The sequence below is a fragment of the Uloborus diversus genome, chromosome 1 (assembly GCF_026930045.1).
Source record: "Uloborus diversus isolate 005 chromosome 1, Udiv.v.3.1, whole genome shotgun sequence".
Taxonomy (NCBI): domain Eukaryota; kingdom Metazoa; phylum Arthropoda; class Arachnida; order Araneae; family Uloboridae; genus Uloborus; species Uloborus diversus.
This window is the reverse complement of record NC_072731.1, coordinates 260,921,383-260,949,155: the sequence shown is the minus strand read 5'-3', so window position 1 is coordinate 260,949,155 and position 27,773 is coordinate 260,921,383. Positions and strand designations below refer to the sequence as shown.

General features: G+C 32.4%; 1 protein-coding gene across 1 annotated transcript in view; it reads right to left on the bottom strand.

The window, feature by feature from the left end:
- The window catches only part of LOC129234252 (ER degradation-enhancing alpha-mannosidase-like protein 1), a 40,733-nt gene extending 12,960 nt beyond the window's left edge, over positions 1–27,773 (bottom strand). Inside the window, exons 1-9 of the mRNA XM_054868233.1 lie at positions 27,623–27,773; positions 21,182–21,550; positions 19,493–19,565; positions 19,234–19,337; positions 18,098–18,269; positions 15,260–15,443; positions 13,679–13,770; positions 9,844–9,926; positions 5,234–5,354 (exon numbers count right to left, since the gene is read on the bottom strand). Of these exons, the coding sequence (XP_054724208.1) occupies positions 5,234–5,354; positions 9,844–9,926; positions 13,679–13,770; positions 15,260–15,443; positions 18,098–18,269; positions 19,234–19,337; positions 19,493–19,565; positions 21,182–21,516 (1,164 nt within the window). The 5' untranslated portion in view covers positions 21,517–21,550; positions 27,623–27,773. The remainder of the gene's footprint in view (positions 1–5,233; positions 5,355–9,843; positions 9,927–13,678; positions 13,771–15,259; positions 15,444–18,097; positions 18,270–19,233; positions 19,338–19,492; positions 19,566–21,181; positions 21,551–27,622) is intronic.

The window sequence follows — 27,773 nt, the reverse complement described above, 5'->3', positions numbered from 1 at the left end:
GTTATTTTGCCTTTTTAATGGACTTTCAAACAGAACAAGCCTTTAAACAAGACTAAAAGTTTTGTTTTAATGAGAAAAAAATCCACTAAATAATTAAAGAAATATATAAAAATGTAAAAAAGCCATCAAGTAATGAATAAGAACAACAAGCTGATGTGTGCATCACATGACTCCCTTTTACTCCAATTTAATGTCATTTTCCCATTACTGGCAATTTTAATGTGATTTGATAGTTTACTCTCTAAATATCACCAACAGTGGCCAAATTGAAACCAGATTAAAAAAAAAAAAAAAAAAAAAAATTAAACTCGCCAAATTTTTTGCCAAATTGGTGACAAAACTTGGTGACTAAAAGACTGGGATATAACGCCAAGTGCCTGCCAGATTATAACACCACTTGAGTTTACATCGAAATTAACAATGATTTCCTTGCAAAAAGGGGCAAAAGACCCCTTTAGAAACACCCAAATGCAACCAAAAAGGGAGGTGCACAACTAGACCCCACTAGAAGGCTATGTACCAAATTTCAACTTTCTAGGACATACCGTTCTTGAGTTATGCGACATACATATGCACATCTGCACATACATACGCCAAGAGAAAACTCGTTGTAATTAACTCGGGAATCGTCAAAATGGATATTTCGCGTTTCTATACGTTCTTAGGCACTTATCCTTTGTGTGGTCGAGTCGGAAAAAAACTCAACATTCGTTCGGGGGTGAGCAAAATGTCAATTAAGGTAGTTTTTTTAGTGAAAATTTTTTTCGCGAATACAATACTTCCTTTTTTGTAAAAGGAAGTAAAAAAAAGGTCAGTGCATCACACCAAAGCGCTAAACTGCAAAAGCAGGTCTTTGTCTATTGAGGACTTTATTTCAAAGTAAAACCTGTGCCTTTTTTATTCTTCTTAGTTGCAGTTTAGGATTGACATTTGTATCGTTTACTTATTAACAGCATTTAAATCACTTTTTGAATTAAGAGGAGTTAGTACCAGGGCTGCGGAGTCGGAAGGAAAATGACCGACTCCGACCCCGACTCCGACTCCTGGATTTTGAAACGCCCGACTCCGACTCCAACTCCGACTCCGACTCCGGATTAAAAAAAAATAATTGTATTTCTTCAACTCCCTCGCTCTCTTCAGGGGAAGGGGGAAAACCTCTAAACAGAGATTGAAATATTAATTCCTTTTTATGAAAATTTCGCATTTTGTTTTTTATTGTAAACCTAAGACGCGTACAACGTTAGAAATTCAATTTAAAGATCAAATTTTCCAATAGTTACGAGTTAAAAAGTGAGATGACTTAAAAATCCCTTTTAAAAAATTTGAAAAGGATTATCTGTAATTTGCCCCCCTTTAATGTTTAGCAAATAGATATTGATCAAATCGTGTGCTTTCAATTTTTTAAAGCTGTAACTTGAGAGAAAAAAAGCTTTTTTTCTAAATCCAAGTTCTTGAGAGGGGGTGGTTGCCCCGGGTGACACCCATCTGGTAGATGACACCACAAGTTAATTTCAGAGTTTATAAAAAATACAAATACTTTAATTCTGAAAATTTTAGCGAATATATTTTAAATTATATTTTATCAATAAAATTTCAACGAAAATAGGGCACATATACGTCAGGAGCTAATTTTACGCAAAATGCGGCGGTATATAAATTTGTACGAATAGCGGTTACTATACCTATATTTCTTCTTCACTAAATTTTTAATTTAAATTTTATTGGCTGCTTTGAATTAACCTTAATATGAAGATTTTAAGATTAACTGCAATTATTGAGTGTTGCAATCAAGAAATCATTTACACTTATTTTGTTCCATACTTTTTAGTGAGAACCAAGCTTATAGAAATAGTCTTAATAAAGAAAAAAACATTAGATTATTTCATCGAATCTTTTGGATTCGTACTTTCGCGCCAGAACTTCTTTGAATTTGCCGTTTACCCTTAAACGCTTCAACCTTAGCAACTGGCCTCAATTTACTAATTTGTTACGTTTCTTTTACTATTTTATAATTGAGATCGAACAAAACACTATATTTCTATTTGTATTTGAAAGTGATTACTTGAAAATGTTAGGCAACAAAACCGTTTGCTGACAGTTGCTATTAGTTAAGTTAAAAAGCAAGCAAACTAGGGGACAGCTACAGAAAGTTCGATAAGCACTCAAGCTAGCTGATTGCCATAATGGCAGTTATTTCCTTATTAGTATCTTTTTATACATGTAATCGAACCAATTGGTAGTCCGTTTTTAAAAAATGCAAGGAGAGTCAGGGAAAAGGAAAGAAAAAAAGAAACCCGGAGTCGGAGTCGGAGTCGGCATGTTTTCTAACGACTCCGACTCCAACTCCTTTACCCCAAAATCAGTCCGACTCCGACTCTTCGACTCCGACTCCGACTCCACAGCCCTGGTTAGTACCCTAAATACTTTCCAAAATTTGATTTTTTGATTTTTATATATTTTGAAACTCCATTTCAATACCTTTTTAAAGTACAAATTTCTTGATCGAGCTCATATTACAAGTAAGTTAAAATAAGCTTCAAAAAAATGTAAACCTACAGGGTTGCCACTCAATTTTGGAAAAAAAAAATCCCTGTGTTTTCCCTGTATGAAAATAAAACATTACAAATGAGCGAGCACTGATTATTTGGAAAAGAACATTAATATCTTGATAATTTCACCACAGGGTAAAAAAACGAAACACAAATTTCTAAATAAAAAAGAGAAAATAAATACGAATTCATAATAACTGAAATAATAGCATGGTGGTTGAATATATTCAACTTTTTATTCAAAAAAAAAAAAACTTCTCTTAGCCATGGACCTAAAAGTGTATAAGTGACCCAGAACAATGATTATTGACGACTAACTTCATACACCCTAAATTATCATGAAATTCAAGATTCTATTTTTATGATAAATATTTTAATATTTACTTTTAAAAAAAAAACTTTCAAGCAAAATTACCATTTTTTATTTTACTTTATTTCTGAACTTTATTAATATTCTTATTATAATTATTACTATTTATTTAATTTTTGGTAGTTTATATATTTGGGAATTGATTTTTGTAACTTTAATTTGAGAAGGAAAAAAAATTCCCTGTATTTTCCAGGTTTTTGAGGAAATTTTCGAAACTCCCTGGATTTTCCCTGTTTTTTTGTTGATTTTTGAATTCCCTGTGTTTTTCCCGTTTCTTCAGGTTTCCCTGTGGCATGGCAACCCTGACTTATTTTGATGCGGTATGATTTTCCCCTTTAAATTGCAATATCTCCAAATGGCATTTTTGAAACTAAATGTTCCTTTTTCTCAGAAACTTGAAATTTTTACCACCTATTCCATACATCTAACTGCATATACTGAAGTAAATTTTTTCTCATATTCGAAAAATATTTTTTTTTATAGAGCTGATTTCGTGTTGCAAAATGGCATTTTTTTTTTGTAAAAAATACAGTGACTTATGAATTAGAATAATTTTTAAAAAAACCAAGCTTTGTTTCTGTAAAATTTTACTTCAGTATAGAGAAAAGAGTCTACTTAAGGTACAGAAAAATTTTCATAATTGTATATTTAATAGATTTTCAGAAAAATGTACATGAACTGTGCAAATTAACATTGACACTATAGGAGCTATTGACTCCCCTTAATCAATTATCTTAACATCTGCTTTTAATTTTTATAGAAGAGGGGGGAGTTAGAAGCCTGTCTTATCTACCTTTTTTGTTATTCTTCTGTCACATGAGACTGGATAGTCAAGAGTCCTCTGTGTAAAAGTAATTTTTTTGATAATTTCAGTTGTTTATTTTCATTTTATCATCACGTTTGCTTTTATGTCTATTTTATTTATATACTAGTGGTACCCGCACGGCTTTGCCCGTAATAGAAAAATTAAAAGGTTTTTTGGTTTGCCTGTATATTTACAATAGTGTATGGTGAATTTTCTCGCCAATTGGCTTGTACCCATGTTACGGTTCCACATTATGATAATTTTGTAATTTAATGATCAATGGCTAAAACATTCATTCAAAATATTATTTAATAAGGAACTAATGTTTTGAACTTTGAATTGCCCCTGGTTCAATACCTTCACAACATACAAAAAATTCAAAAAATAAAAAAAAAACACACACACAAAGTAGCACAACAGGAATTCGAATAGACTAATCACTATATAAATCTACAGAAATCTTTCAAAGTATGATGAAATAACAATTTAAAATACTTGAAGAATTTTGCATAAAATCAAATAAAAAAAAAGAAAAAAAAAATACAAGCACAATTCTTACAAAAAGTTTACATAAGTAGTAGGACAATAAACAATGATATTTTCAAGAAAAACAATACTTAACACTGCCTATAGTAACTAAAAGAAAACTGCAGAGAGAATGATTAGAACAAAAAGATTTTGGAGACTAAATATCAAAATATTACATCTTTTGATATTTTTGTTCTTAAAATTGGAATAGAAAAAGAACCACATCGAATTGTCGAAAAATCACTTTGAGGTGCACACCCCCATGCTACAAACTAACTTTGTGCCAAATTTCATGAAAATCTGTCGAATGGTCTAGGCGCTATGAGCGTCACAGAGATCCTGACAGAGAGAGAGATCCAGACAGAGACTTTAAGCTTTATTATTAGTAAAGATGATCCAATATCAAATGAAAAAAGTGATAAATCTTATTTTTTGAGCTAAAACTCTTCGTGACAGAAATAAAAATGAAATATACACTATTATTCAAGGGCGCCAATATGGGGGCCCTTGAATAATAGTGTATATTTCACACTATTATTCAAGGGCCCCCACACTATTATTCAAGGGTGTATATTTCACACTATTATTCGAGGGGGGCTCAAGCCCCCCCCCCCTTTGAAATGAGAGCTTCCTTGCTTTTAGTGCTTTTTTCTTTGCAAAAATGTATAAAAATTTCTTATCAATCCATTAATGAATAAGTTATTAAAAATGTTAAATTTTAATATCTCTAATCTGTACTGAAATCCGTTTCCATGGGGAAAATTTTTGAGCCCCCCCTTAAAATTTTGCATATGGGCACTCTTGCTATCTCTTAAATTCAATTTATCTTGATTCCAACCAACAAAATTAATATAAATGATAAATAAAGTTCGTAATCCAATTTGTTTACCAAAATATCAGAATATATTTTAATGATTTAATTTTTTTAATAAAAAATACCCTATTTATTCTCGAAAAAAAAATAACAAAAAAAAATAATACTTGTATGCCAGCAAAAGCAGCTTGCAGGGAATCAATCCATAAAGTTAGCGTAGTGCCATCTATCATATTTACATTGACATAAAGAGGATGTTCACCATAACCTTGGTTACAATGAGGTCTCCTAAAAAGTAAACAAATCTTAAATTTTTCTGTTGAATACATAGGTCATATTTTTAATTAAACAAAATGAACACAAAACAATAATAATAATAGAAAGAGATTTTACATTTGTTGAAAATAAACTAATAACTTTAATGATCAATGGCTAAAACATTCATTCAAAATATTATTTAATAAGGAACTAATGTTTTGAACTTTGAATTGCCTCTGGTTCAATACCTTCACAACATACAAAAAATTCAAAAAATAAAAAAAAACACACACACACAAAGTAGCACAACAGGAATTCGAATAGACTAATCAATATATAAATCTACAGAAATCTTTCAAAGTATGATGAAATAACAATTTAAAATACTTGAAGAATTTTGCATAAAATCAAATAAAAAAAAGAAAAAAAAATACAAGCACAATTCTTACAAAAAGTTTACTTAAGTAGTAGGACAATAAACAATGATATTTTCGAGAAAAACAATACTTAACACTGCCTATAGTAACTAAAAGAAAACTGCAGAGAGAACGATTAGAACAAAAAGATTTTGGAGACTAGTTGAACAAGCCAGCAAATTATATACAAATACAAATACAAATGTGACGACCAGCAACAGGCTCTGGGCCCAGCTAGGCTGGTCCTAGTCAATTAATTAGTCCCCAATGAAGATCAATGGCCCTCTTAAAGCTATCCACTCCCTTGCTCATTACCGCCTCTTCCGGTAAGCTATTCCAAGTGCCCACGACCCTACTAAAGTAGTAGTGTTTTCCTTATTTCCAGGTTAGCCCGAGATTTGAATAGCTTAAAACAATGACCCCTTGTCCTGCTTTCCCCGCAAAAATTTAATCCATTTACATCTTTCATTTTGATAATTTTAAATAACTGAATCATGTCCCCTCTGGCTCTCCTTTGCTCCAGGCTATACATGTTAAGCCTATTAAGTCTGGTATCATAATCTAAATCTGAGAGTCCCCTTACTAATTTAGTTACCCTCCTTTGAACCCTTTCCAATACAAAAATATCTTTCTTCAGATAAGGCGACCAAAACTGAACAGCATACTCCAAATGAGGTCTTACTAAACTCCTATATAAAGGCAGAAGAACTTTCTTAGATTTGTTTGAAATAGATCTATTGATGAACCCAAGCATTTTGTTGGCTTTGTTACTAGCAATACTGCACTGTTGACTAAACTTGAAGTCCTGATTTATAAAGACACCCAGATCCATAACATTTTCTGCCTGATTTATGACTGAACCCTGTAAACGATATCTCATACGCTTATTTCCATGACCTAAGTGTAGCACTTGACATTTCCCTACATTAACTGCCATACCCCATTTATCTGCCCACTTAGTAATGTGATCTAAATCCTCATGCAGCTGTTTTACTTGTTCTTCATTTTCGACAATCCCCATAACTTTTACATCGTCAGCAAAACAATTCATGCTTCCAGAAATATTTTCATTGATGTCATTCATAAATATAATAAACAAAAGAGGCCCTAAAACTGATCCCTGAGGAACCCCTTAACTAGAAAGTTGCCCGTCATGGTATGACGGGTGAAAATTTGCCTCTACATTTGAACGCAGCAATTGCCTGATTCGTGATATTTTGGTAGTTTAAGTTTTAACCCTAGCTCCAGTGGATTAATCCCATAGAGTAAAGAAATGAAGTAGAGAGGCCCTGTTATACTAAGAAATTGAAGCCGGAAGTTGCACCACTGTATATCCCAAGATCCTTAGCTTCCTGCTAGAGCCCCTACATATACCCGGTCGAACTGTCCGCCATTTTGGATCAAAAGTCGGAGAAATATTACCACACTGGATGTGTTTTCGCTTCCTTTCAGCTTCATTTTATGTTAGGGTAATGCATTCGTTTTTGTCCCAAATTGACATTAGAACAACAGCGTATCGTATTTTGAAAAAATAAACAAACCAACAAGCATTAAGAAATCGAAAACATTTCAATTGGTGAAATATTACATATATTATTATTATTATTCGGTTATTTGCATGATTAATTAACTTGCTAATCAATTATGAAACTAGTATTACTTTACATTATTAATGCTCTTATGTGCTAATACTATATACTTGAATTTCCAATAAAGTGAATTAGTCCTATTTTTGGCAGCATTGCATTTTTGGATGTTAGCAATTAATTTATCAACTGATTTAAAAATGTAACAGTTGTATATAAAAAAAAAGCATATTTCTTCTTCAAACTAAATTACTCCATAGCAATAAAAATAGCACTGAGAATTTACATAACGTTTACTGCTTTCGCACTGCTGAGTTTTAGCTTCAGATTTCCAGCAAATCGTCAATAAAATTTATTTTTTATCTCGGGTTATTAATTTTGAAAATTAAAGAAACAAAATCCTTTCTGTGAACCATTAGCACAGTACACTGCGGCACATTCCCTTAGTTTTACGATCTTAACATTCTTTCTTGAGTCTTTTTATAATTCACCCTATGGCAATGGCTCAAGAACAGACGGTCACTTTGATCCAAAATGGTGACTGCGTCAGCTCCCTAGTTAGTAGTCCTAGTCGGCTAGGGCCTTACTTCTTGCTAAATATCTTGAGATGCATTTTGATCCAAAACACTCCATTACTGAATCTCAATTGGTTGTCAATTTAAATTTAGATAATGTTGCAAGTTTATGAAGCACATTTTTGAAATTGCATAAAACATGAATTAAAATGCAAAAAAATTTGCCAACTACTTTATTCGGTGTCTTTGCGAGATTGGTGAAAACTATTCTCGCGAAGCGATCATGTTATCATAACCCCGCCCATCATTGCACCGCTGTATCCCATAATTCTGGCTTCAATTTCATCTCCTTCTCACCATAGACGGGGCCTCTCTATGTGAATTTCTTTACTCTATGATTAATCCTTAACTCTAGTAGATAGCAGTCATTGTTGACCATTTTATGTTTCTCCTAAAATGAGTCTTACCAGTGAAACAGTTAAGTCAACGGATCGAGTTCAGCCTTGTCACAATAAAGAATTTCCCTGCATGTTAAACTCTACCAAATCTTTACTAATATTACAAAGAGAGAGGACAGATTTTTGTGTGTTTATATGTTCGAGGTAATCTCCGGAACCACTGCACCTATTTGAAATTTCTTTCACTACATGAAAGGGGTTTTCTTACTGAGTAACATAGGCTATAATTTGGAAAAATCCGATATATAGTTCTTTTTTTATTCCAATTTAGGCCCAAAATTTCATGTAAATTGCCTATAATTGGCTATTAAAGGGGTGAAAAATTACTTGCACATATTAATATTTTATATCGTTGAAAAGGGTAGAATTTTCCGCATTCTAAGCAATTTGTTTCAATGCTCTAACTTCATTACGACGGGAGCAATTTGCATTTTAATCTCGAACTTTTTTAGGCTTAGCTGAAATTTTGGCAATACTTTCTTCATTAAATCTATCAATAAAAAGTGAAGGAATTGTCCCAGAGTTTTCTTTTTGACACCATTGGAAAAAGCGACATTTTTTACTCCAGAAATATCTCGACCTTCGGTCGAAAAAGTAACCTTCTATCTCCAAAGGAAAAAAGTTACAAGCTGTTAAAAATAAAGTTTGAATAAATCTAATCTCCATTAAAATTACTGATGTTTTGTTTCGAATTGCCATGGTTACGTCTTTTAGCTTCGCTTCATTTTAATAACTTAAAGGTCCACCAACTTGGCCCCAAGGAATTTAAGCAATGGGGAAATGTTTTCACCAATTCTGCATATTTTACGATCTACGTTACGATAATTCCCGCAGGCAATGTAGAAATTGCGGGAAGAGTTTGAAAACTAAGAGTCTTAGCAATTTCCCCAATTGTCGCCAAATTTGTGGACGCCAAAGACTAAGGGCCAAAGGTTTTCGGCCATGGCCTTGCTGATAGTGGCAGAAGCAAACAAAATGGGGTTGTTTCCTTCAGTCAAAAGAAGTACTTTTAGTCACTGAAATTTTTTTTAGCAGAACGGTTCAAACACTTGATAGTTTATCGAATTTTTTTAACTTTTCAATTTACAAAGTTTGAACAGAACAACGTCTGTCGGGTCCTCTAGTCATATTATAAAACCATCATGCTGTGGCGTGAGTTTCATTGTTGAAACATGCGAGTTACTTTATCATCAGCTATTATTTATATGAGGATTACTATCTAAGACTTTGAATAAAATAAACATCATATTTTTACACTTACTATGAGAGGTTTTGGTAATATTTTTCCTTACTAATATGAACACATTGAATTATTTTTCTACGCATTCATCATTTAATGAATAACAATAGAATTGAGCCTGATATTTTATTAACAAAAATTTGTAATAAAACAAGAGGTATGAAGTTTTTATCATTAAAAACAAATCACAGAAATTTTCTAGGACACTGGTTTTAAAACTTTACTTTTTTTTTAAAAAAATTAAATGAATTACATTGTAATAAAAAAATAATCAATCAATCCAAAAATGATAAAACATACACACCCTTTTCTCATGTATCTTTTGATCGTGTGATATGTCTCATTAAACATATTAAAATCATCTTTTTCTCCAAACAATATATAAGACTACGAAAAAAAAACATATTTGTAGAAAAAGACATCACAAGCAAATAGTTAAAACAATTTTAAATTACATATAATTATTATTTTGTTAATTAACACACAACCAATATTAATTAAACAAAGAATTAGCTAAGCATTAAAACAGCAACATGTTTTAACAAAGCTAATTTAAAAATGTATTTTAACATTTGTAAATACTTCCAGAAACGGTTTTTGGATTTAAAACTGCAGTTCTCTCTTCTATTTCTATTGAACTTCTAATACATCCTTTATTGATGTCAAATAAAAATCAATTTATGATTCAATTGAAAAACCAACGTATATAAAGCACGAATTCCGAAGAAAACACAGCAAATAGCTATTTCAAGGTTACAATGGAGCCTCTTCCTCAGTGCAAAAAACTCAGCACACAACCAGAAAGTCATGAGAGAACTGAATGTTAACCACCAGTAGTTATACCAAATGAGTCAACAAATAGGAATTCACAACAAGAGACGACAACCAATTACTAACTAACTACAAGTCAACTCCGGGGCTGTAATTCGCTGATTGGTTGGTTGTCTTCTTTTGTATTGAATTCCTATTGGTTGACCCATTCAGTATGAATACCAGTGTTCACGTGTTTGACGTTCAGTTCTCTCACAACTTTCTGGTTGTGTCTGAGCTTTTCGCACTGATGAAGAGGTCCCATTGCAGCCTTGAAATAGCTATACAGTGAAACCTGTGTATAACAATACTGCCTATAACAATAAACCTGTCTACACAACGATATTATCCTTGGTCCCAGCAAAATTTCAGCATAAATAATCAAACTGTCCATAACGACAACCTGCCCATAATAATATTTTTTTAGGTCCCAACAGTATCGTTGTAGACAGGTTTTACTGTATGCTGTATTTTCTTCAGAATTTACACTTATTTAGGTTGGTTTTTTATTTTAATCATATTGCAGCACAAAGCTTATTTGATCATTTTTACTTCCTTTTACAAAAAATGAAGTATTGTATTTGCGAAAAAAATTTCACTCAAAAATCGGCCTTAATTTCTATTTTGCTCAACCCTGAAAGAATGTTGGGGTTTTTTTTCGACTCGACCACACTTGGATAGGTGCCTAGGAATGTACAGACACCCGAAATATCCATTTTGACGATCCTCGAGTTAATTACAACGATTTTTCTCGTGACGTCTGTATGTAGGTGTGTATGTATCTTGCATAACTTAAAAATGATATGTCCTAGAAAGTTTAAATTTGGTACGTAGACTTCTAGTAGGGTCTAGTTGTGCACCTCCCTTTTTGGTTGCATTCGGATGTTCCTAAGGGGGTCTTTTGCCCTTTTTTGGAGGGGAAATCATTGTTAATTTCGATGTAAACTCAAGTGGTGTTATAATTTGGCGGACACTTGGTGATATATTGTCAGTCCTTTGGTCACCAAGTTTTGTCGCCAACTTGGCGACAAATTTGGCGTCTTTATTTTTTTTTTAATTGGTTTCGATTTGGCCACTGTTGGTGATATTTAGAGAGTAAACTATTGAATCACATTAAAACTGCCAATGATTGGGAAATGACATTAAATTGGAGTAAAAGGAAGTCATGTGATGCACACATCAGCTCGTTTACTTAAAAATTTATTTACTTTTCATTGATTTTGCATCAAATACATATCTCATCTCTGAATGTAATTCTACAGAAAAGAGGAGGTTTTAAATTAACTCATTCAACATATGAGCCGCTCAGAAGCCAATGCGGTTAAGTCCAAAACACAAAAATTAAGAAAATTAATGTTTTTTGATGCATTAGTTTTTAAAATTCTTAGTTTATTAATTTAATTAGAAAAGTGTATAAAGTCTTTTCTCAAGGTATAAACTCTGCAAAAAAGCAAGATATATACAGGATGTATTAAAAAAAACGTAAGTATTTATTGAAATAATGACAGCATCTTAAAAATTTCAGGACTTATACCTTTTGGCAGCTGAAAAAAATAAGAAATTTATGTTAAAATAATAAAATAACATTTATTGTCATAAGTTTTATGCTTATTCATCATAACAAAACATCATCTTCTTCCGAGTTATTTAAATATAAACCTTGATCTCCACGTGTTGTCCTTAATGTTCTGTAAAAGTCGTGTTTAATTGGAGGTATATACTTTAATAAACATATGATGTCTTTTTTTGTTTCTCTTGAAATTGTGCTGTTATTATGATATAATATAGGTTGAGTTATATTTTTAAAATTTACTGGCCTACCTTTTTTTTAATATTAATTACATGAAAAGTATCATCCTCATCAAAATTTTGATATTGTTTAACTTGTATCCTGTTTTGTTTCTCAACATTTCTCGACCATTTCCCAGGATTCCTGCTGCCTTTTCTACCAACATTTCCGTTGCTTTGATTATTTTCTATATCTTCGTTATCTGACGATGTTTTAGAATCCATACAATTAACTCTCCTTGAATTAGAATGAAATATCGTATCACTTTCGCTATGTTCTATTTCCATTGACATTTTTAGTTTTCATACCCTTACAATAAATATTTTTTATTTTAAAAAGTCAGAGTTTTTACAGTTATTAAAGAAAATTTTCGCAAACACTTCAACGTAATATTTTTGTGTTCTGACGCACATGCATAAAACTCAAACAATTCTAATTAGAAGGTAACGGTTACAGTTACTAAGAATTTCTTGTTTTTCAGTGTTGCTAACAAATATCGAAAGAAGAAGAAGAATTTAATTTTTATTTCAAAGTTTATGTAAAAAAATATTGAGAAAAGGTGGACTTATTTACAGTGGCTTCTGAAATTATTATATAATATATTCAGAAGCTATTAAAAAACAGGCTGTCTGACCTAGAAAAAAGTAACCAACGAGTAAATCCTTTAATAACTAAGAAGATTATTATTTATTTCATCAAAATTTCCAAAAATCAGAAAATATCAAAAAATGGACTTAACCGCATTGGCTTCTGAGCGTCTCATATGTTGCTGTGAAAATACTTATGTAAATGGAGTCTGAGCAGCACACATAACTGATTGATTTAAGGTACAAAAATGTGACTTGTTTTTTCATGCATAATTAGGGTGGAAGCAGGGCCGAATTTAGGGGAGGGCAGGCGGGGCTACTGCCCCGGGGTCTCCACAACAAAGGGGTCCCCGCAATAACATTTTTTAAAAATATCCTAACTTTCACGGATCAAAAATATCGGATATATACATATATATCAAAATATTCGGATATATATCAAAGTATCAGATATTTTCGACAATATGATGATCTTTTCAAACCCTGATTAGGGGCCTCCACTCCTTCATTGCCCCGGGGCCCCCACACTTCCAAATCTGGCCCTCTAAATCACAGTCTAAACTTTCATCTCTTATTTCTTGTCCCCATGATATTTTTGTTCGCGTGTGTACAAAGTTCAAGCTAAAAAGATATTATAAAGATAAAAAGTGAATACATACTGTAGAAGCACTTTATTTCCATAACTTTCTAGAATTAAAAAAATTGGCATTTTTATCAGTTTTCTTGAAAATAAAAGACCGTTAGGGGGTTGACTTAATATGAAGATCAATAAAAATGTTCAACTTAGCACACAAATTTATTGAAGTATTACAAAACAACAAAGCATTTTTCAACTGTTAAAATTATTTCCTTGAAACAAAGTAAAATGTAAGAACAACAGCAAAAACATCAATCTTAGAAGATCTAAAAATTTAAATATTAAAAAAAAAACTGAGATAGAAAAAAAAACATACTTTCAATAAGTATTCGTAAAAAGAATCTAAACCTGCACCAATGCCACTCATCTGGCCAACCCATTCTCCAGATTGAACATCAATAACATTTCCTGTAAACGAGAAAGTGAATTTGTAAGCAAGAAAAAGAAAGTATATATAAAAAGATAATTATCAGATACATCTTCAATTACAATACCATATATACGAACATACTCATTCAAGACAAGTAATAAAATGATTAATTTGTTGTAATCTGGCTAAATTAGATTTTCATTCCATTATTTTTCACCTAAAATTATCTTAGTAACGTAACCTGTAAATATCTTCTTGTAATGTACATACAACCCCCAACATTCGGCTGAAGTATACGGTCCCCCCATTTCTGAAGGATAAGATTTGTGAATAGAATAAAAAGAAAATACGAGAAAATGATAGAACGGTCTAGGATTTTCTGGAATATTTGAGAGCTCTCTTTCGGGTTTTTTATAAATAGCCATGCAGCGAGTTCAAATTTAGTCTCGTTTTAGTTCTTGCTTTGAAAAGTGTGTATTAGCCTTTGAGCTGTGTTTTTGCATATTTTGATGTAAATACGTGTGTGACCATTGAGTGTACGGTGTTAATTGATATTTGCCTAATTGCTATGGTTAATTTAGCAGTTGCTAACGATATTCAGGGCCGGATTTGGAAGTATGGAAGCCCCGGGGCAAAGAAGGAGTGGAGGCCCCTAATCAGGGTTCAAAAAGATCATATTTTCGAAAATATCCCATACTTTGATATATATCTGAATATTTTGATCTATATGTATATATCCGATATTTTTGATCAACACCTTAATTATAAATACATCCCGAAGTTACGGCTATTTAATTTTTTATATTATTATTATTATTATTTATAGGGTAGAAAAAAACGTAAAATTTGCTGACCTGTGAAAGTAAGGATACTTTGTAAAAATTTTATTTTGGGGGCCCCTTTGTTGTGGAGGCCCCGGGGCAGTAGCCCCGCCTGCACTCCCCTAAATCCGGCCCTAATGATATTTCTTGTACATAGTTGTAAATAAATCTCCAATGTTTTTCTCTAGAACTCATTAATGTATTGGAAAGGGTTCAAAGGCGGGCCACAAGGCTAATAAGTGGACTTTCCCACTTAGATTATGATTCCAGGCTTAGAAGGCTAAAAATGTACAGTCTTGAGCAAAGAAGAGACCGAGGGGATATGATTCAGCTGTTTAAACTTATTAAAACGAAAGATGTTACGGGGCTAAAGTTTAGCACTGAAAACAGGACAAGGGGTCATTGTTTTAAGCTATTTAAATCTCAGGCTAACATGGATATTAGGAAAAATTATTATTTTAGCAGGGTAGTGGAACCTCGGAACAGCTTACCGGAAGAAGTGGTAATGAGCAAGGGAGTAGATAGTTTTAAGAGGGCCATTGATCTTCACTGGGGATTGTAAATTGACTAGGACCAGTCTAGCTGGGCCCAGAGCCTGTTGCTGGTCGTCACTTTTGTATTTGTATTTGTATTTGAACTGTGTCATCATTTAAAGAAAGTTTGAAGCTGCATCGAATGCGTAACAATATTAACTCTTCAAGCATACCTAACAGACCAGTATTTTCGGATCGAAGCTCCCACAGTGCTTTCACAGCTCGCCTAGCTACACCCTCATAAACTGGATCATGAAGAAGCCTGCTCAGCATTCCAAATTCCAGTAACATCGAGCCTGCTCCGGCAGTGCAAGTATGAGTTGAGACGTCAGATGGAACACCATAGCGAAGATTAACCTAATGAAAAAAATATTATTATGGTTGTAGTACTTCAGTTTGAAACAAAAGCAGCAGAAGTCAATTTTTACATGCATCAACAAGGGGGATATTTCGATAATTGGGAATCTGGCGCGGTCGTTTCATTTTTGGCGTAAATAATTTTATTTTGGTAACCCTGCTGATTTTTAGTAACCCTATGTGAATAGATGTTTCCGATCTCTTTGTTTAGATTTGCAAAAAAAAAAAAAAAACCTCTCGCGCAGGCGTTGGAGCCAAAAATTGATGCCAATGAAGAAAGATTGCCAGATTCCCAATTATCGAAATATCCCCTCAACAAGAATTATAAAGGAGCAGATTTTGATGCATTCATTAAAACTACGAATCTTTATACATAAAGGGCTATTTCTGTCCGGATGTCCGGGGTAAACTTCAAAACTACTGGACGGATTTTAACCATTTTTTCACCATAGATAGCTACATAATCGGGGAATAACTTAGGCTATAATTTATTGCTGAAAAACTTATTTTAAAAAGAGTTATGGTGGAAAACAATAAATTTCCTGTAATTTCCACATCAAATGTTTAAAGATTAAACCCATTGTTTCGAAAATTTGTTGCCTAACAACAGCAATATTAAAAGTAATCATAATGTAAATTCTGAATCAAGGCCTCTCTGGAGCAAGCATGACATTGCTTTCTTAGGAATTGCATCCTCATCTTTATACATAAAGGGCTACTTCTGTCCGGGGTAAACTTCAAAACTACTGGACGGATTTTAACCATTTTTTCACCATAGAACAAATACATATACAAATACAAATGTGACGACCAGCAACAGGCTCTGGGTCCAGCTAGGCTGGTCCTAGTCAATTTATTAGTCCTCAATGAAGATCAATTGCCCTCTTAAAACTATCTACTCCCTTGCTCATTACCACCTCTTCCGGTAAGCTGTTCCAAGGTTCCACTACCCTGCTAAAATAATAATTTTTCCTATGATCCATGTTAGCCAGAGATTAAAATAGCTTAAAACAATGACCCCTTGTCCTGTTTTCAATGCTAAACTTTAGCCCCGCAACATCTTTCATTTTAATAAATTTGAACAACCAGGGCCGGATTTAAGGGAGGGCAGGCGGGGCTACTACCCCGGGGCCTCCACAACAAAGGGGCCCCCACAATAAAAATTTTACAAAATATCCTAACTTTTACGGGTCAGGGGATGTATTTACTATTAAAGTGCTACTTGAAAATATCGGATATATACATATATATCAAATTATTCGGATATATATCAAAGTATTGGGTATTTTCGAAAATATGATGATCTTTTCGAACCCTGATTAGGGGCCTCCACTCCTTAGTTGCCCCGGGGCCTCCACACTTCCAAATCCGGCCCTGGGAACAACTTAATCATGTCCCCTCGGTCTCTTCTTTGCTCAAGACTGTACATTTTTAGCATTCTAAGCCTGGAATCCTAGTCTAAGTGAGGAAGTCCATTTATTAGCCTTGTAGCCCGCCTTTGAACCCTTTCCAATACGTTAATGTCTTTCTTGAGATAAGGAGACCAAAACTGAACAGCATACTCCAAATGAGGTCTTACCAAACTTCTACATAAGGGCAGAAGAACTTCTTTAGATTTGTTTGAAATAGATCTATTGATAAACCCAAGCATCTTATTGGCCTTGTTACTAGCAATGCTGCACTGTTGACTAAACTTTAAATCCTGATTTATAAAGATGACAAGATCAGTAACTTTTTCTGCCTGACTAAATCGTGATGAAATAGCAGGAAGTTCGTACAGAACTAAATTAGTCTACTTTCTTGTATGTCAACAGCATCCTGATTGGATGAGGCCCTAATATACCTCTGCCCCGATACATCTTTTTAAGAGTGAAAGCAAAGCAAACTACGAAAAAAACAAAAAACAACTTATGTGGAAAAAGGAAAAAATTAATGTTAATATGCTATCAAATGCATTCACTTCAGGATAATTTAAAACTAAATGGCAAGACAGTTACCGAAAACCATCTAACGTTAAACATATTTTGCTAAAATGTTGCTCTTTTCCCCCTTAACAAAGCCTCAAACTAAAATCATTACTTTTCCACATTGATCAATATAAAGTTTGACCATGTATCCAATTTACAGCATAAGAAACTTTTATGAAAAATAAAATTCAGTGCACTTGGCTTGGCGACTTGCTTGCAAAATGCTCATTTATGTCGCCACCCATTCATTTAAACGATTATTTTATAGGTTAATGGAGCCTTTTAAGTTGAATTGGCAAATTATTTTGATCGGATTTTTCAAGTTACATAATAACTTGTTTTGTTGATCAAACTTGACAACAGTAAACAAAACGAAAAATAATTGCTAAGAATAAAAATGCATAGTTGTATGCCGAAAATAAAGAAATACCCAATTCAGTACTGAAATATAGAATACAATGAAGAACCATTTACATGTTTTTACCAATTATACGTTTTTTAAATTTGTCCCTGCAGAGTCTAATACACATTAATCTATAATACCTATAAAACTTTTTTCATACACTTCCTTCAAAAATGTATAAACAGTGCTTCACTAGGGGTAATACATGGAATTTCGAGTCAGAAAATCTGATGAATTGTTATAATGTAAAATGTTAATTCCCAGATGAATTAAATCATAAGTACCCGAGGAAACGGAAGACCTGTCTTCGTGTTTTCGAACGCTGGAAGTAAGCGACTGGCCAACTCATGAGCTAGATTGAGCAATTCGTTATTATATCTAGGGGGCCTCAAGTCTCCAAACGGTTGCTTCGTGTCATTTATTAAAAGGTGAGCAGACAGCAAGGAACCTAATATTCTGAAAAAAGAAAAGAGCAATTTGTTAGGCACTTGCATTAAAATCATGTATATGTTACCGTTAAAGTATATAATGCAGTTATTTTATAGAATACCTAGTTATTCCATGAAATAACTGACTGTGTTCGTTTAAGTGTGTAATATGTTATTAATTTGACACTTTAACTAGTTATTCTATGAAATAACTAGGTATTCTATAAATTAACTAATCAGAGACAGTTTAAGTGCAAAATAAACAATTTATCTAAAATGAAATAACTAGGTATTCTATAATAAACTAATGATAAACAATTAAAATGAAAAAGAAGCAATTTATCTAATTTATGTAGCGTATAAATGGTATTTATGGAAACGTACCATAAAATCAATTGTTAAAACACGGATTATTAAAACGACAATTGAAATTACAAAGAACATTATTTCTAAAACAAAAACATTTTTTGTTGACACTGTGTTTTACACAAACATTTTTTAAATGTACTTCTCGTGCAAGATATATGATATAGATTATTTTACGCTTTAACGGACTGCAGATTGTTTTTCTATGAAATAACTAGTTAAACCATGGAATACAAGGAAGTTTTACACTTTAACGGACACGATCAGTTATTCCATGAAATAACTAGGTATTCTATAAAATAACAGATTTTATACTTTAACGGTAACAGATACATTAACTAAAACACAATAAATCAAATCTAATTTGATTAAGGGTTGGTGAATAATTTCAGTTGAATTCAATAAAATTTAAATATATACGGTACTTTTCCGTTAGCCGGCCGCAAGCGAAAGTCGCCAAATGATTGCGACTAACGCCAAGCGAATATGCCAAACAAGGGTTGTAAGAAAATTGGCAGATTTCTACATCAATTTGGCGAATAATTGCTTGCAGTTGGGCGTAATCATTTGGCAATTTTCGCTTGCGGCCGGCTAACGGAAAAGTATCATATATACATATATCAAACCTGATATTTGCTTCAAAGACTTGAACAGTGTTGTCTGTATCAAAAGTAACATTATCTATGATTAAATCTACAGCTCTTTTAAACTCTGAAGCATTTCCCATAACCTAAGTAAAAAGAAAGAGAGTTAATTTACTACTGAATTAATAAAAATTCCAATAAATAAATAAGAAGAAGAATTCACAATTAGGGTTTATTTATGATTTCAAAACTTCTTTTAAGATTTATTGAAATAACAAATTAAATAAAATGTACTACTTACCGCAAGAGTGTCTAAAGAATCAATTAAAGTCAAAGAATAATCTCCTAGAACATCATTGATGTTTATATTTGAGCTAAAGAGAACAAAATCAAAAATTAGAACAGTGAATTTAAAAAAAATTCAACAGCGTTTTCCTAACAAACAAAATAAAAATATTTTTGCTTCACTAGCCAGGGTTGGCAAGTTTCTGCCGAGGCGGTTAAAACCACTGGTAGAAACCGGTTAAAACCAGCATGGCAAAAACCACTTTCTGCCACATTTGTGGCAGAAACTGGCAAAAACTCACAAAATGAAAAAAAAAAATTAAATTATTGACATGCAATAGGAAGCGAATGGAAAAAATAATTATTAACCAAAGCACAATTTAATTACGATATTACCACAATTTAAAACCAAATGTTACATTGTTTGGACCCTGCAGTTGCTTCTTAGAAAAGGTGGTTCATAAATCTAAACAGATTCTCAATCTAATATGTACAAATGAGAAACTTTAGAATATTCTTGCAACAGAAGAGCTAGCAGGCAAAGCATGAAGGAACAAGCAATGTTCGTGAAACTTTCATCTATTGTATATTTTTTTTAAACTGGTCCACCATGTAGTAACTGGGGTAGTGAGAGAAATTCAATGGGAAAAATTAGTTTCAAAAAATAGGGCCAATTTGTTTTGCAAAGCTGTGACATTAGGTACAAAATCTATGTTAATACAGTAGAAGACCATTATAACGCACACCTTGGGACCAGAGCTTTTGAGTTATACAGGTTTTTGCGTTATATAGATCATTTCACAAATTTTGAAACTAATATTCAGAATATATCTATATGTTAGCACTTCAGAATGAGTTTTATCTGCAATGAGTAGTAAAGCACCAATATTACAATGAGTTATTCACAAATAAGTATGTTCCACAATCAAAAGAAAGTGCATTATCCTGCAATTCTGCTAGCTTCATGGTTTGCAAAACAGCTGCATTTTCAAGAGCCATCTGGTATTTTCTATTTACTGTAAGTACTAATTTTCCTTTAAAAGCTTTGAATTAAGATGGATAGATGAGAAACTATTTCAAAATGTGATTTGCCTTACAATTTTAAAGCTTGCAAAGCAAAACAGAGGGATTTTTAAAACTTCAAAACATATTGTTTACTTCTGAAAAGTTGTATGTTTTATAGAGAATTGCGTTACATAGGTCGGCGTTATAACGGTCTTCTACTGTATTGGCAAGTAAATTCTGGCACTTTCTTCTTGATGCATGTGATAATTGCGATCACAAAAAATTTAGAATTCGAACCATATAAGTGAGCAAATTAAAATCAGAAATGCCTTTTAGTTTTGTATGTCGCTTGTCTTTCATGAGCACCTATATGATTTTTCTTCCTTTGTTAGATTAATCCAAACATGACAAGCATCTGCAATTGAAAAGTTCCCTTCTCGAACTAATCCAAGGGCATTAGCATAGGATTTTATTTTTTTAAATGATGAAATGAAGTTTAATTTTTTAGTTTACTTAAATGAATATCATATAGCAATCACTTAAGTAATTAAAGATGCTTTTAAGTTTTTGCCAGTTTCTGCCGGTTTTTACCGGTTATAACCAGTTTCTGCCACTGGCACGGCAAAAACTAGTTTCTGCCGGCAAAAAGCCAACCCTGTCACTAGCAGAATAGGAGTATGCACAAAAATTTTTATCTTACGGATTTTCGTAATCTGGACCCCTTCCTGTGCAATAGATGGGATTTAACTCGTCTTTCGGGAATGCATATTTTAAATAATTATCATATCCAAACTGGAACATTTTACGAGCTTCTTCTTTCATCTCCAAGCGCAAATCCTCACTGAAGCTTCCATATTTTTTGCTATATCTCCCTGGAGTTTGTAGGAAAATGCTGTAATTATCAATGGCCTTTTTTAGCAGTGCAGTGGTTTGGAAATTCACTTTATGGTCAAGACTGCAGGAAAAATGGGAACCAAGAAACTGGGGAAGCAGGGATGTGCACAGGAATATCCAAAACGAAAAGTAAAATTTCATAGTGGTGCAACATTTCGCCAAAAAGCTCCAATACCTGAAAAATAAAATGCATATTTTAATTATAAATAGACATGAATTAAGGTTGAGATGTTTACAAAATTATGTATTAGATTGATTTGAATGCTAAAAATATTTAAAATTCATTATTTAAATTAATTTTTGCTAGGAATAGTGCAAAATTTGAATTACACTTAAAAACATTTTGCTAAAAGCTGAAATTTATGAATAAAAAAGTCTTGTACATTAACGATTTAAATTTTTTGTAAATTTCATAAAATAATAATCAATTTGATTACAGGTAGTAGTTACAAGTTAGGTTTTATTATGTAAATGATATCATCATAAGAGCTGAATATATTTTCAATATTTCATCCTTCAAGTGAAAAAAAAAATTTTTAAAAAATTTTTTTTTTTAAAGGAATTTCTCTGCCTAAAATTTTTCTCGGTAATTGACTTGTAGTGTAACATAAGCATCATCAGAAGCAAACAAACACAAAAAATATACATTGTATTTTCTTTAACCATCACTGTTACTATTACAGTTGGCTCGACTTTCAAGTGACCACAAAAAATCATCTTTAAATAGAACGCTTCTAACACTACAGTGGACCATCTGGGACCATGAAAAGCTGTCGTTAAATTGAGAAAGTCGTTAAATAGAGCGTCGTTAAACAGAGAGTCAACTGTATTAACCTAACATTGTAAATATTAATGTATCCATCTTAAAATTTCAATTTCATTTTTAAAACCAGTTCTTAGTGCAATTACAGCTTTCACAGTCCTAGAATATGATTATTGAATGTTTGAACATTTGGATGCAGCAGTGAATACATACATAATTGGCAAAGAAGTGGGTAGCCATAGGAAGACGGTATGGTTGGGGCAAACCTAACCTGGCAGCATTGGGGCAGCTGTGCAAATTCTAATCACAGCATTACTACGCTGTCAGGTTAGGTTTACCCCAACTACAGTTTGAAATTAAAAAACTCTTCACCGAAAAATACATTTTGCTTGGGAAAAAAATTAGTGGGGGAGGAGCTTAAAAAGTGCCACATTGTATCTCCGCTTCGCATGCCTAGAAGAAGAAACTCTTTTCAGGTCGCAACATACAACAGCAAAAACTTTTCATCAGTGAAAACTCACCAAAATTGCTTTAGATGACTTCATGAAGAATAATTAATGTATTGGAAAAGGTTCAAAGGCGGGCTACAAGGCTAATAAATGGACTTTCTCATTTAGACTATGATTCCAGGTTTAGAAGGCTAAAAATGTAGTCTTGAGCAAAGAAGAGACCGAGGGGACATGATTCAGTTGTTTAAATTTATTAAAATGGAAGATGTTACGGGGCTGAAGTTTAGCACTGAAAACAGGACAAGGGGTCATTGTTTTAAGCTATTTAAATCTCAGGCTAACATGGATATTAGGAAAAATTATTATTATAGCAGGGTAGTGGAACCTTGGAACAGCTTACCGGAAGAGGTGGTAATGAGCAAGGGAGTAGATAGTTTTAAAAGGGCCATTGATCTTCACTAGGGATTGTAAATTGACTAGGACCAGTCTAGCTGGGCCCAGAGCCAGTTGCTGGTCGTCACTTTTGTATTTATATTTGCATTTGTATAAATTATAATAAAGAGAATATTTTACGAATTGTTGTCCATATTAATTTCTGCAACAGAGGTAAATTCCATAAAAATGCGACATAGACATCATTTTTTAAATTTAAGCTAAATCAACTGTTTTTTGTTCTAGTTGATAGAAAATAAGTCAAATTTTAAGAAAATAACAAAATATGATAAAATAATTGCATAAATAACTATTCAGAACTAATCACTTGAAGACTTACTTAGAAACTGAAAATCTGTTATTTTAACCTCTAGTTTCATGTTCCTTGATGCATATAAATACCACATAGATTTTTTAACAAGCATATTTATTTGAAAGATTGGTTCATTTTCTTCTCAAAAATACCAAAATTTTAACAGGATACTGTTTAATTAATTTGCTTTCACCCCCAAACTTGGTATCTGTCTTCATGTCATGTCTGTCACAGAAAATGTAGATTTTTTTGTTTTAAAAAACAAAACCTATTTGATAAAAATCAATAATACTTTATTTTCTCTTTCTAAATGCCAAAAGAAACAATTCATAAAAAGATTGAAAAATAAATTTGAGATTTGAGTGAAATATAGCACATTAAAGTTTGTCATGTCTGTCACACCAGTAATGTCTGTTACAATAAGTTTTTTAGCAACTTTGCATTAATGCTTTGCTTTTAAGGTTACTATTATTGTTATTTAGCTTTGTATTGGTTGTAGCTGTATTTTTTACTACTAAACTGAATAAAAAGCTTTTTGAGAATACTTGGGATGGACAGCAGATCCTATGTGTGGCTACAGCCAAGGGACAGCACCCTAAATGGGTCATTTTGACCAAGTTTGTTTTAACTGCTTGTACACCTGCTTTACTAATAAGAAGGTAGATGATGTTGCAGCATAAATGAATGGTTATATTTTTAAGCTATATGAGTTAAACTTTGTTGCTTTAGCAGTTATATGGGTTAACTTGAATTAGTTTTCAAACTTCGACAAAATATGATTTTTACGTATGGAAATAATTTTGATCATCTATGTTGACTGAGCAGTATTTTGAATTGAATTTTTGTTACACTTCTTGGCTTACTAGTGCATTATTTGTGCACATCCATCTTCAATTAACTATACTAATTCAGTTTCACTTATTTATTTATATATTTAAAAAAAGGCAAATACACTCAAATTTTGGGACACAATTCTAATTTTGGGTAAGGTTATACATACTTCAGAGTCTAAAAGTCTACTTTCTTCAATTTCAATACTTGTGGTGATGACAAAAACTCGGTTGGAAAAAGCAACATACCACAATATGCAATATAGCAAATGTACTATATACGATGATATTTTTCGTGGAATAATAATCCTAATTTGGGAAGAACAGGTAAATAAAATTAATGCTTAGTACCAATTAAAATAAACGACGTCTTTAAATGAAAACCTGAAGATCATGTTCGCTGGTATGAGAGGCAACAAATATTAGCAATTATTACTGCTACCACACTACTCAATTCCAAGTTTTTTTTCCCCCCAAGTTTTGAAATTTTTTTTTCATTTATTTTGCCTCTCATATGACATAATACATCACTATGTGACCATATATAACCCCTAGGTTGTAGTGAAAAATAAACAGTGGTATTTAAAGAATAAATAGATAAGTTTATATAAAAATGCCCACGCATCATGTCTGTCACAAAACCTTGTCATGTCTGTCACGCTGATAAGTATTTAATATTATTTTACTAATTACAAATTTCATAATATTTTTCTTTCTGCTTCACACATCCAAGTCTAACCTTGATTCCCAAAAACATTTAAGACTTGACATGCATACCAATTAAGAGCAAATGGTAATAACATATGGTCACTCAAAATCTATGTCGCAGTTTTGTCATGTCTGTCACAACAGGTTTTAACCCAATAAATTTCAAATACTTTTTATTAGGTCAAAATTTTAGTGTTTATTACTACTGAGGTCAATATTCACATCACCCCATGGGGCAAGTTTTTCCTTCTCTATTAATATTTACTACTTGAAAATCAACAAACAACATAGGCGGATTTAGGACCGAGTTCCTGGGGAGCAGGATTTTTTTTTTTAGCAACATTTTTAAATTGTCCCCCCCCCCCCATGTTTTTGGTCTGTTTTCCTGCGATGCATAAGGCCATGCTTTTACTCTTTTTTTCTTTGGTGTGTCGTTTTCATTAATGTGTGTTTTCTTACTGTCCTTTTTGAATTGACCTTAAGAGAGGTGACTGGTATCAAGAGTGACGCAGGGCTCCCTTCTAAGTGGGATAAAGAATATCTAAAAATTTAGGGGGTCCGGGGGTTTCTCCCCCGGAGTAAATTTTGTAAAATGGATGTAAAATTGTGCATTTTGAAGCCTAATAAGGGTTAATTGGAAAAACAAAAATCTCGGGGAAAAATAGATATTTTTTTTTTTTAAGTTTTATGATTTAAATGTGCTTTGTGATGTAAGTTAATACTTTAAAAGAAATGCTGTACAGGATTAGAAAATATGTAACATACTACTTATTAGAACAATTCATAATTTATACACTTGATAAGAAATAAAATCGAAGCACACTTTGCTTAGGAGTTTCAAAGACTTGTCTAATTATTTTCAAGGTTTGGTTGGTTAGATTGGATGTTTTAGCCCAAGAGCCCTAGTAGGTTATACTGTGTCAATTTTTTTCAAGGATTTTAGAACATTTAATAATTTAAGGCACTTCATTTGCACTTTCCAATCTCTGAAATTAAGCACTAGATTATACAGTTGTACAGTGTTATTCAAACTTTGTAAAAAAATAGCTATTTTAAGTTTAAAAGAAAAAATAAACTATAGAATTCTCTCATCACAACAACCTTTTTTTTAAATTATAAGCAGTGCAGAAAACGAAAAGGAATAGGTGTAGTGTATCATTTTTTTCGGGCTAAACGGATTAACAATATGCAGTAGAAGCAAGATAAAAGCAATCAATACAAAAGAATTTCCAAAATACTGCATTCGGGATTAAATAAATAGCAAGATATGAAACATGTGAGTCACAAAAATTTATTTCAAGTAATATGTTACATACGTAAGAACCATGATTTTTACACTTTTGATGCACGATGTAGCAAGGAGCTAAATTTGACATATTTTGGCATTCCTCCCCCTACCATTTGTTAGAAATTTAAAATTTAAGGTTTGTAGCCACGCTTTTCCAAATATTCAAGGTTTTCAAGCACTTGAAAATGAAATTAGTTTTTTCAAGCACTTTCCATTTTTCAAGGAACAAATCATGCACAATTTTTTACAAGTTACGGACCCACTTCAAAGCAGTGGCCCGAAGCTATAGCTTGTTTATCTTATAGGTAAATCCGGCCTTATTACCTGCAGATTTTTGTAATTTTTACGAAAGTTCGTCAGTTTTTATGGTTAAAGGATTTTTACAGTTTTACCAATCTGAACGTGTGAATCCAGAAGGTTCTTCAAAATCTTTCGTCTGTAACAACACAAAATATCTAGTTTTTGAAATCACGCAAATTGAAAATAAACATTCTGAAAAGAAAGAAAACAAATCATAACGAGCAGATCGTTCTGTTAGCACAAATGGGGAAGGGGGGGTTCCCTTTGTTTTAGGTTCTAATTTAAAAATAATCGTCAATTATTATAAGTGTTGCAGCTGAATGCATAGCTCGTTTTGACTATATTTTCATTTGTATACTTGCCCAAATGGTTTTCAGTCCAAAATAGTGAATTTAGGCATATTTTCAGCACCCCAGTGACAGTTGTACTATTTGTATTTAATGTTCTTCTTTTTCTGTTCTCCCATCAGAAAAGGACATTCACTATCCTCTTCATTTTCACTGAACTATTCAAAAAAATAAAAAATAATAATGATTTTTTGTTTTAAGATTTTGGAAGATGTGTTGTTACTATTTAAAGTCCTCCCAAAACTGGGGGGCATTGCCCCTATGGCCCCCTCCTATAAATTCACCCATGCCCTTCTGAACTAGTCAAAAAAGAAAAAAATAATGTTAAAAATTTTTTGGAAGATATGTTGTTACTACATAAAGTCCTCCCAAAACTGGGGGGGCATTGCCCCCCTCTGCCCCTCCATAAATCCGCCCATGACAAACAAGTTGTCTCGTGTCATGTCTATCACAAATGGAATTTACTTATATGAAAATTTGGAATCATGCTTAAAAAGAGATTAATTAAACTAAGATTGAAATAGAAAGAGGGGGGAAAAAAGGGAAGAAAATTATCATTCTTTTCAAAAGCTAAATTCATCCAACCCTATATTAAAATGCAAAATTTTGTTTTTACAACTGTATTTGGGCCTAAAACAAAAAACTTTCATCTCTGGAAGTTTTAGATCACAAATCAGTGAGGAATTTTTCGCTCGTTATTCCTTTTCCAACGGAGAACACTTAATCAGAAAGTTTGTTTTCCTTTCAATCAAAACAATTTAAATTACCAATACATAAATAGGCAAAAAAAATATTATAAATCATACTTATAACTTACAAGGCATTTAAATCACCATATCAATATTAAGCCACGTCTACCAGTATTATCAAGTAAACTTTAGAAGAAATGTAATATGACATAAAAAAAAGAAATCAGCACTATTTGCTACGTTTGGCTCATTTGTTTTCTAATCTCATATGACATGACA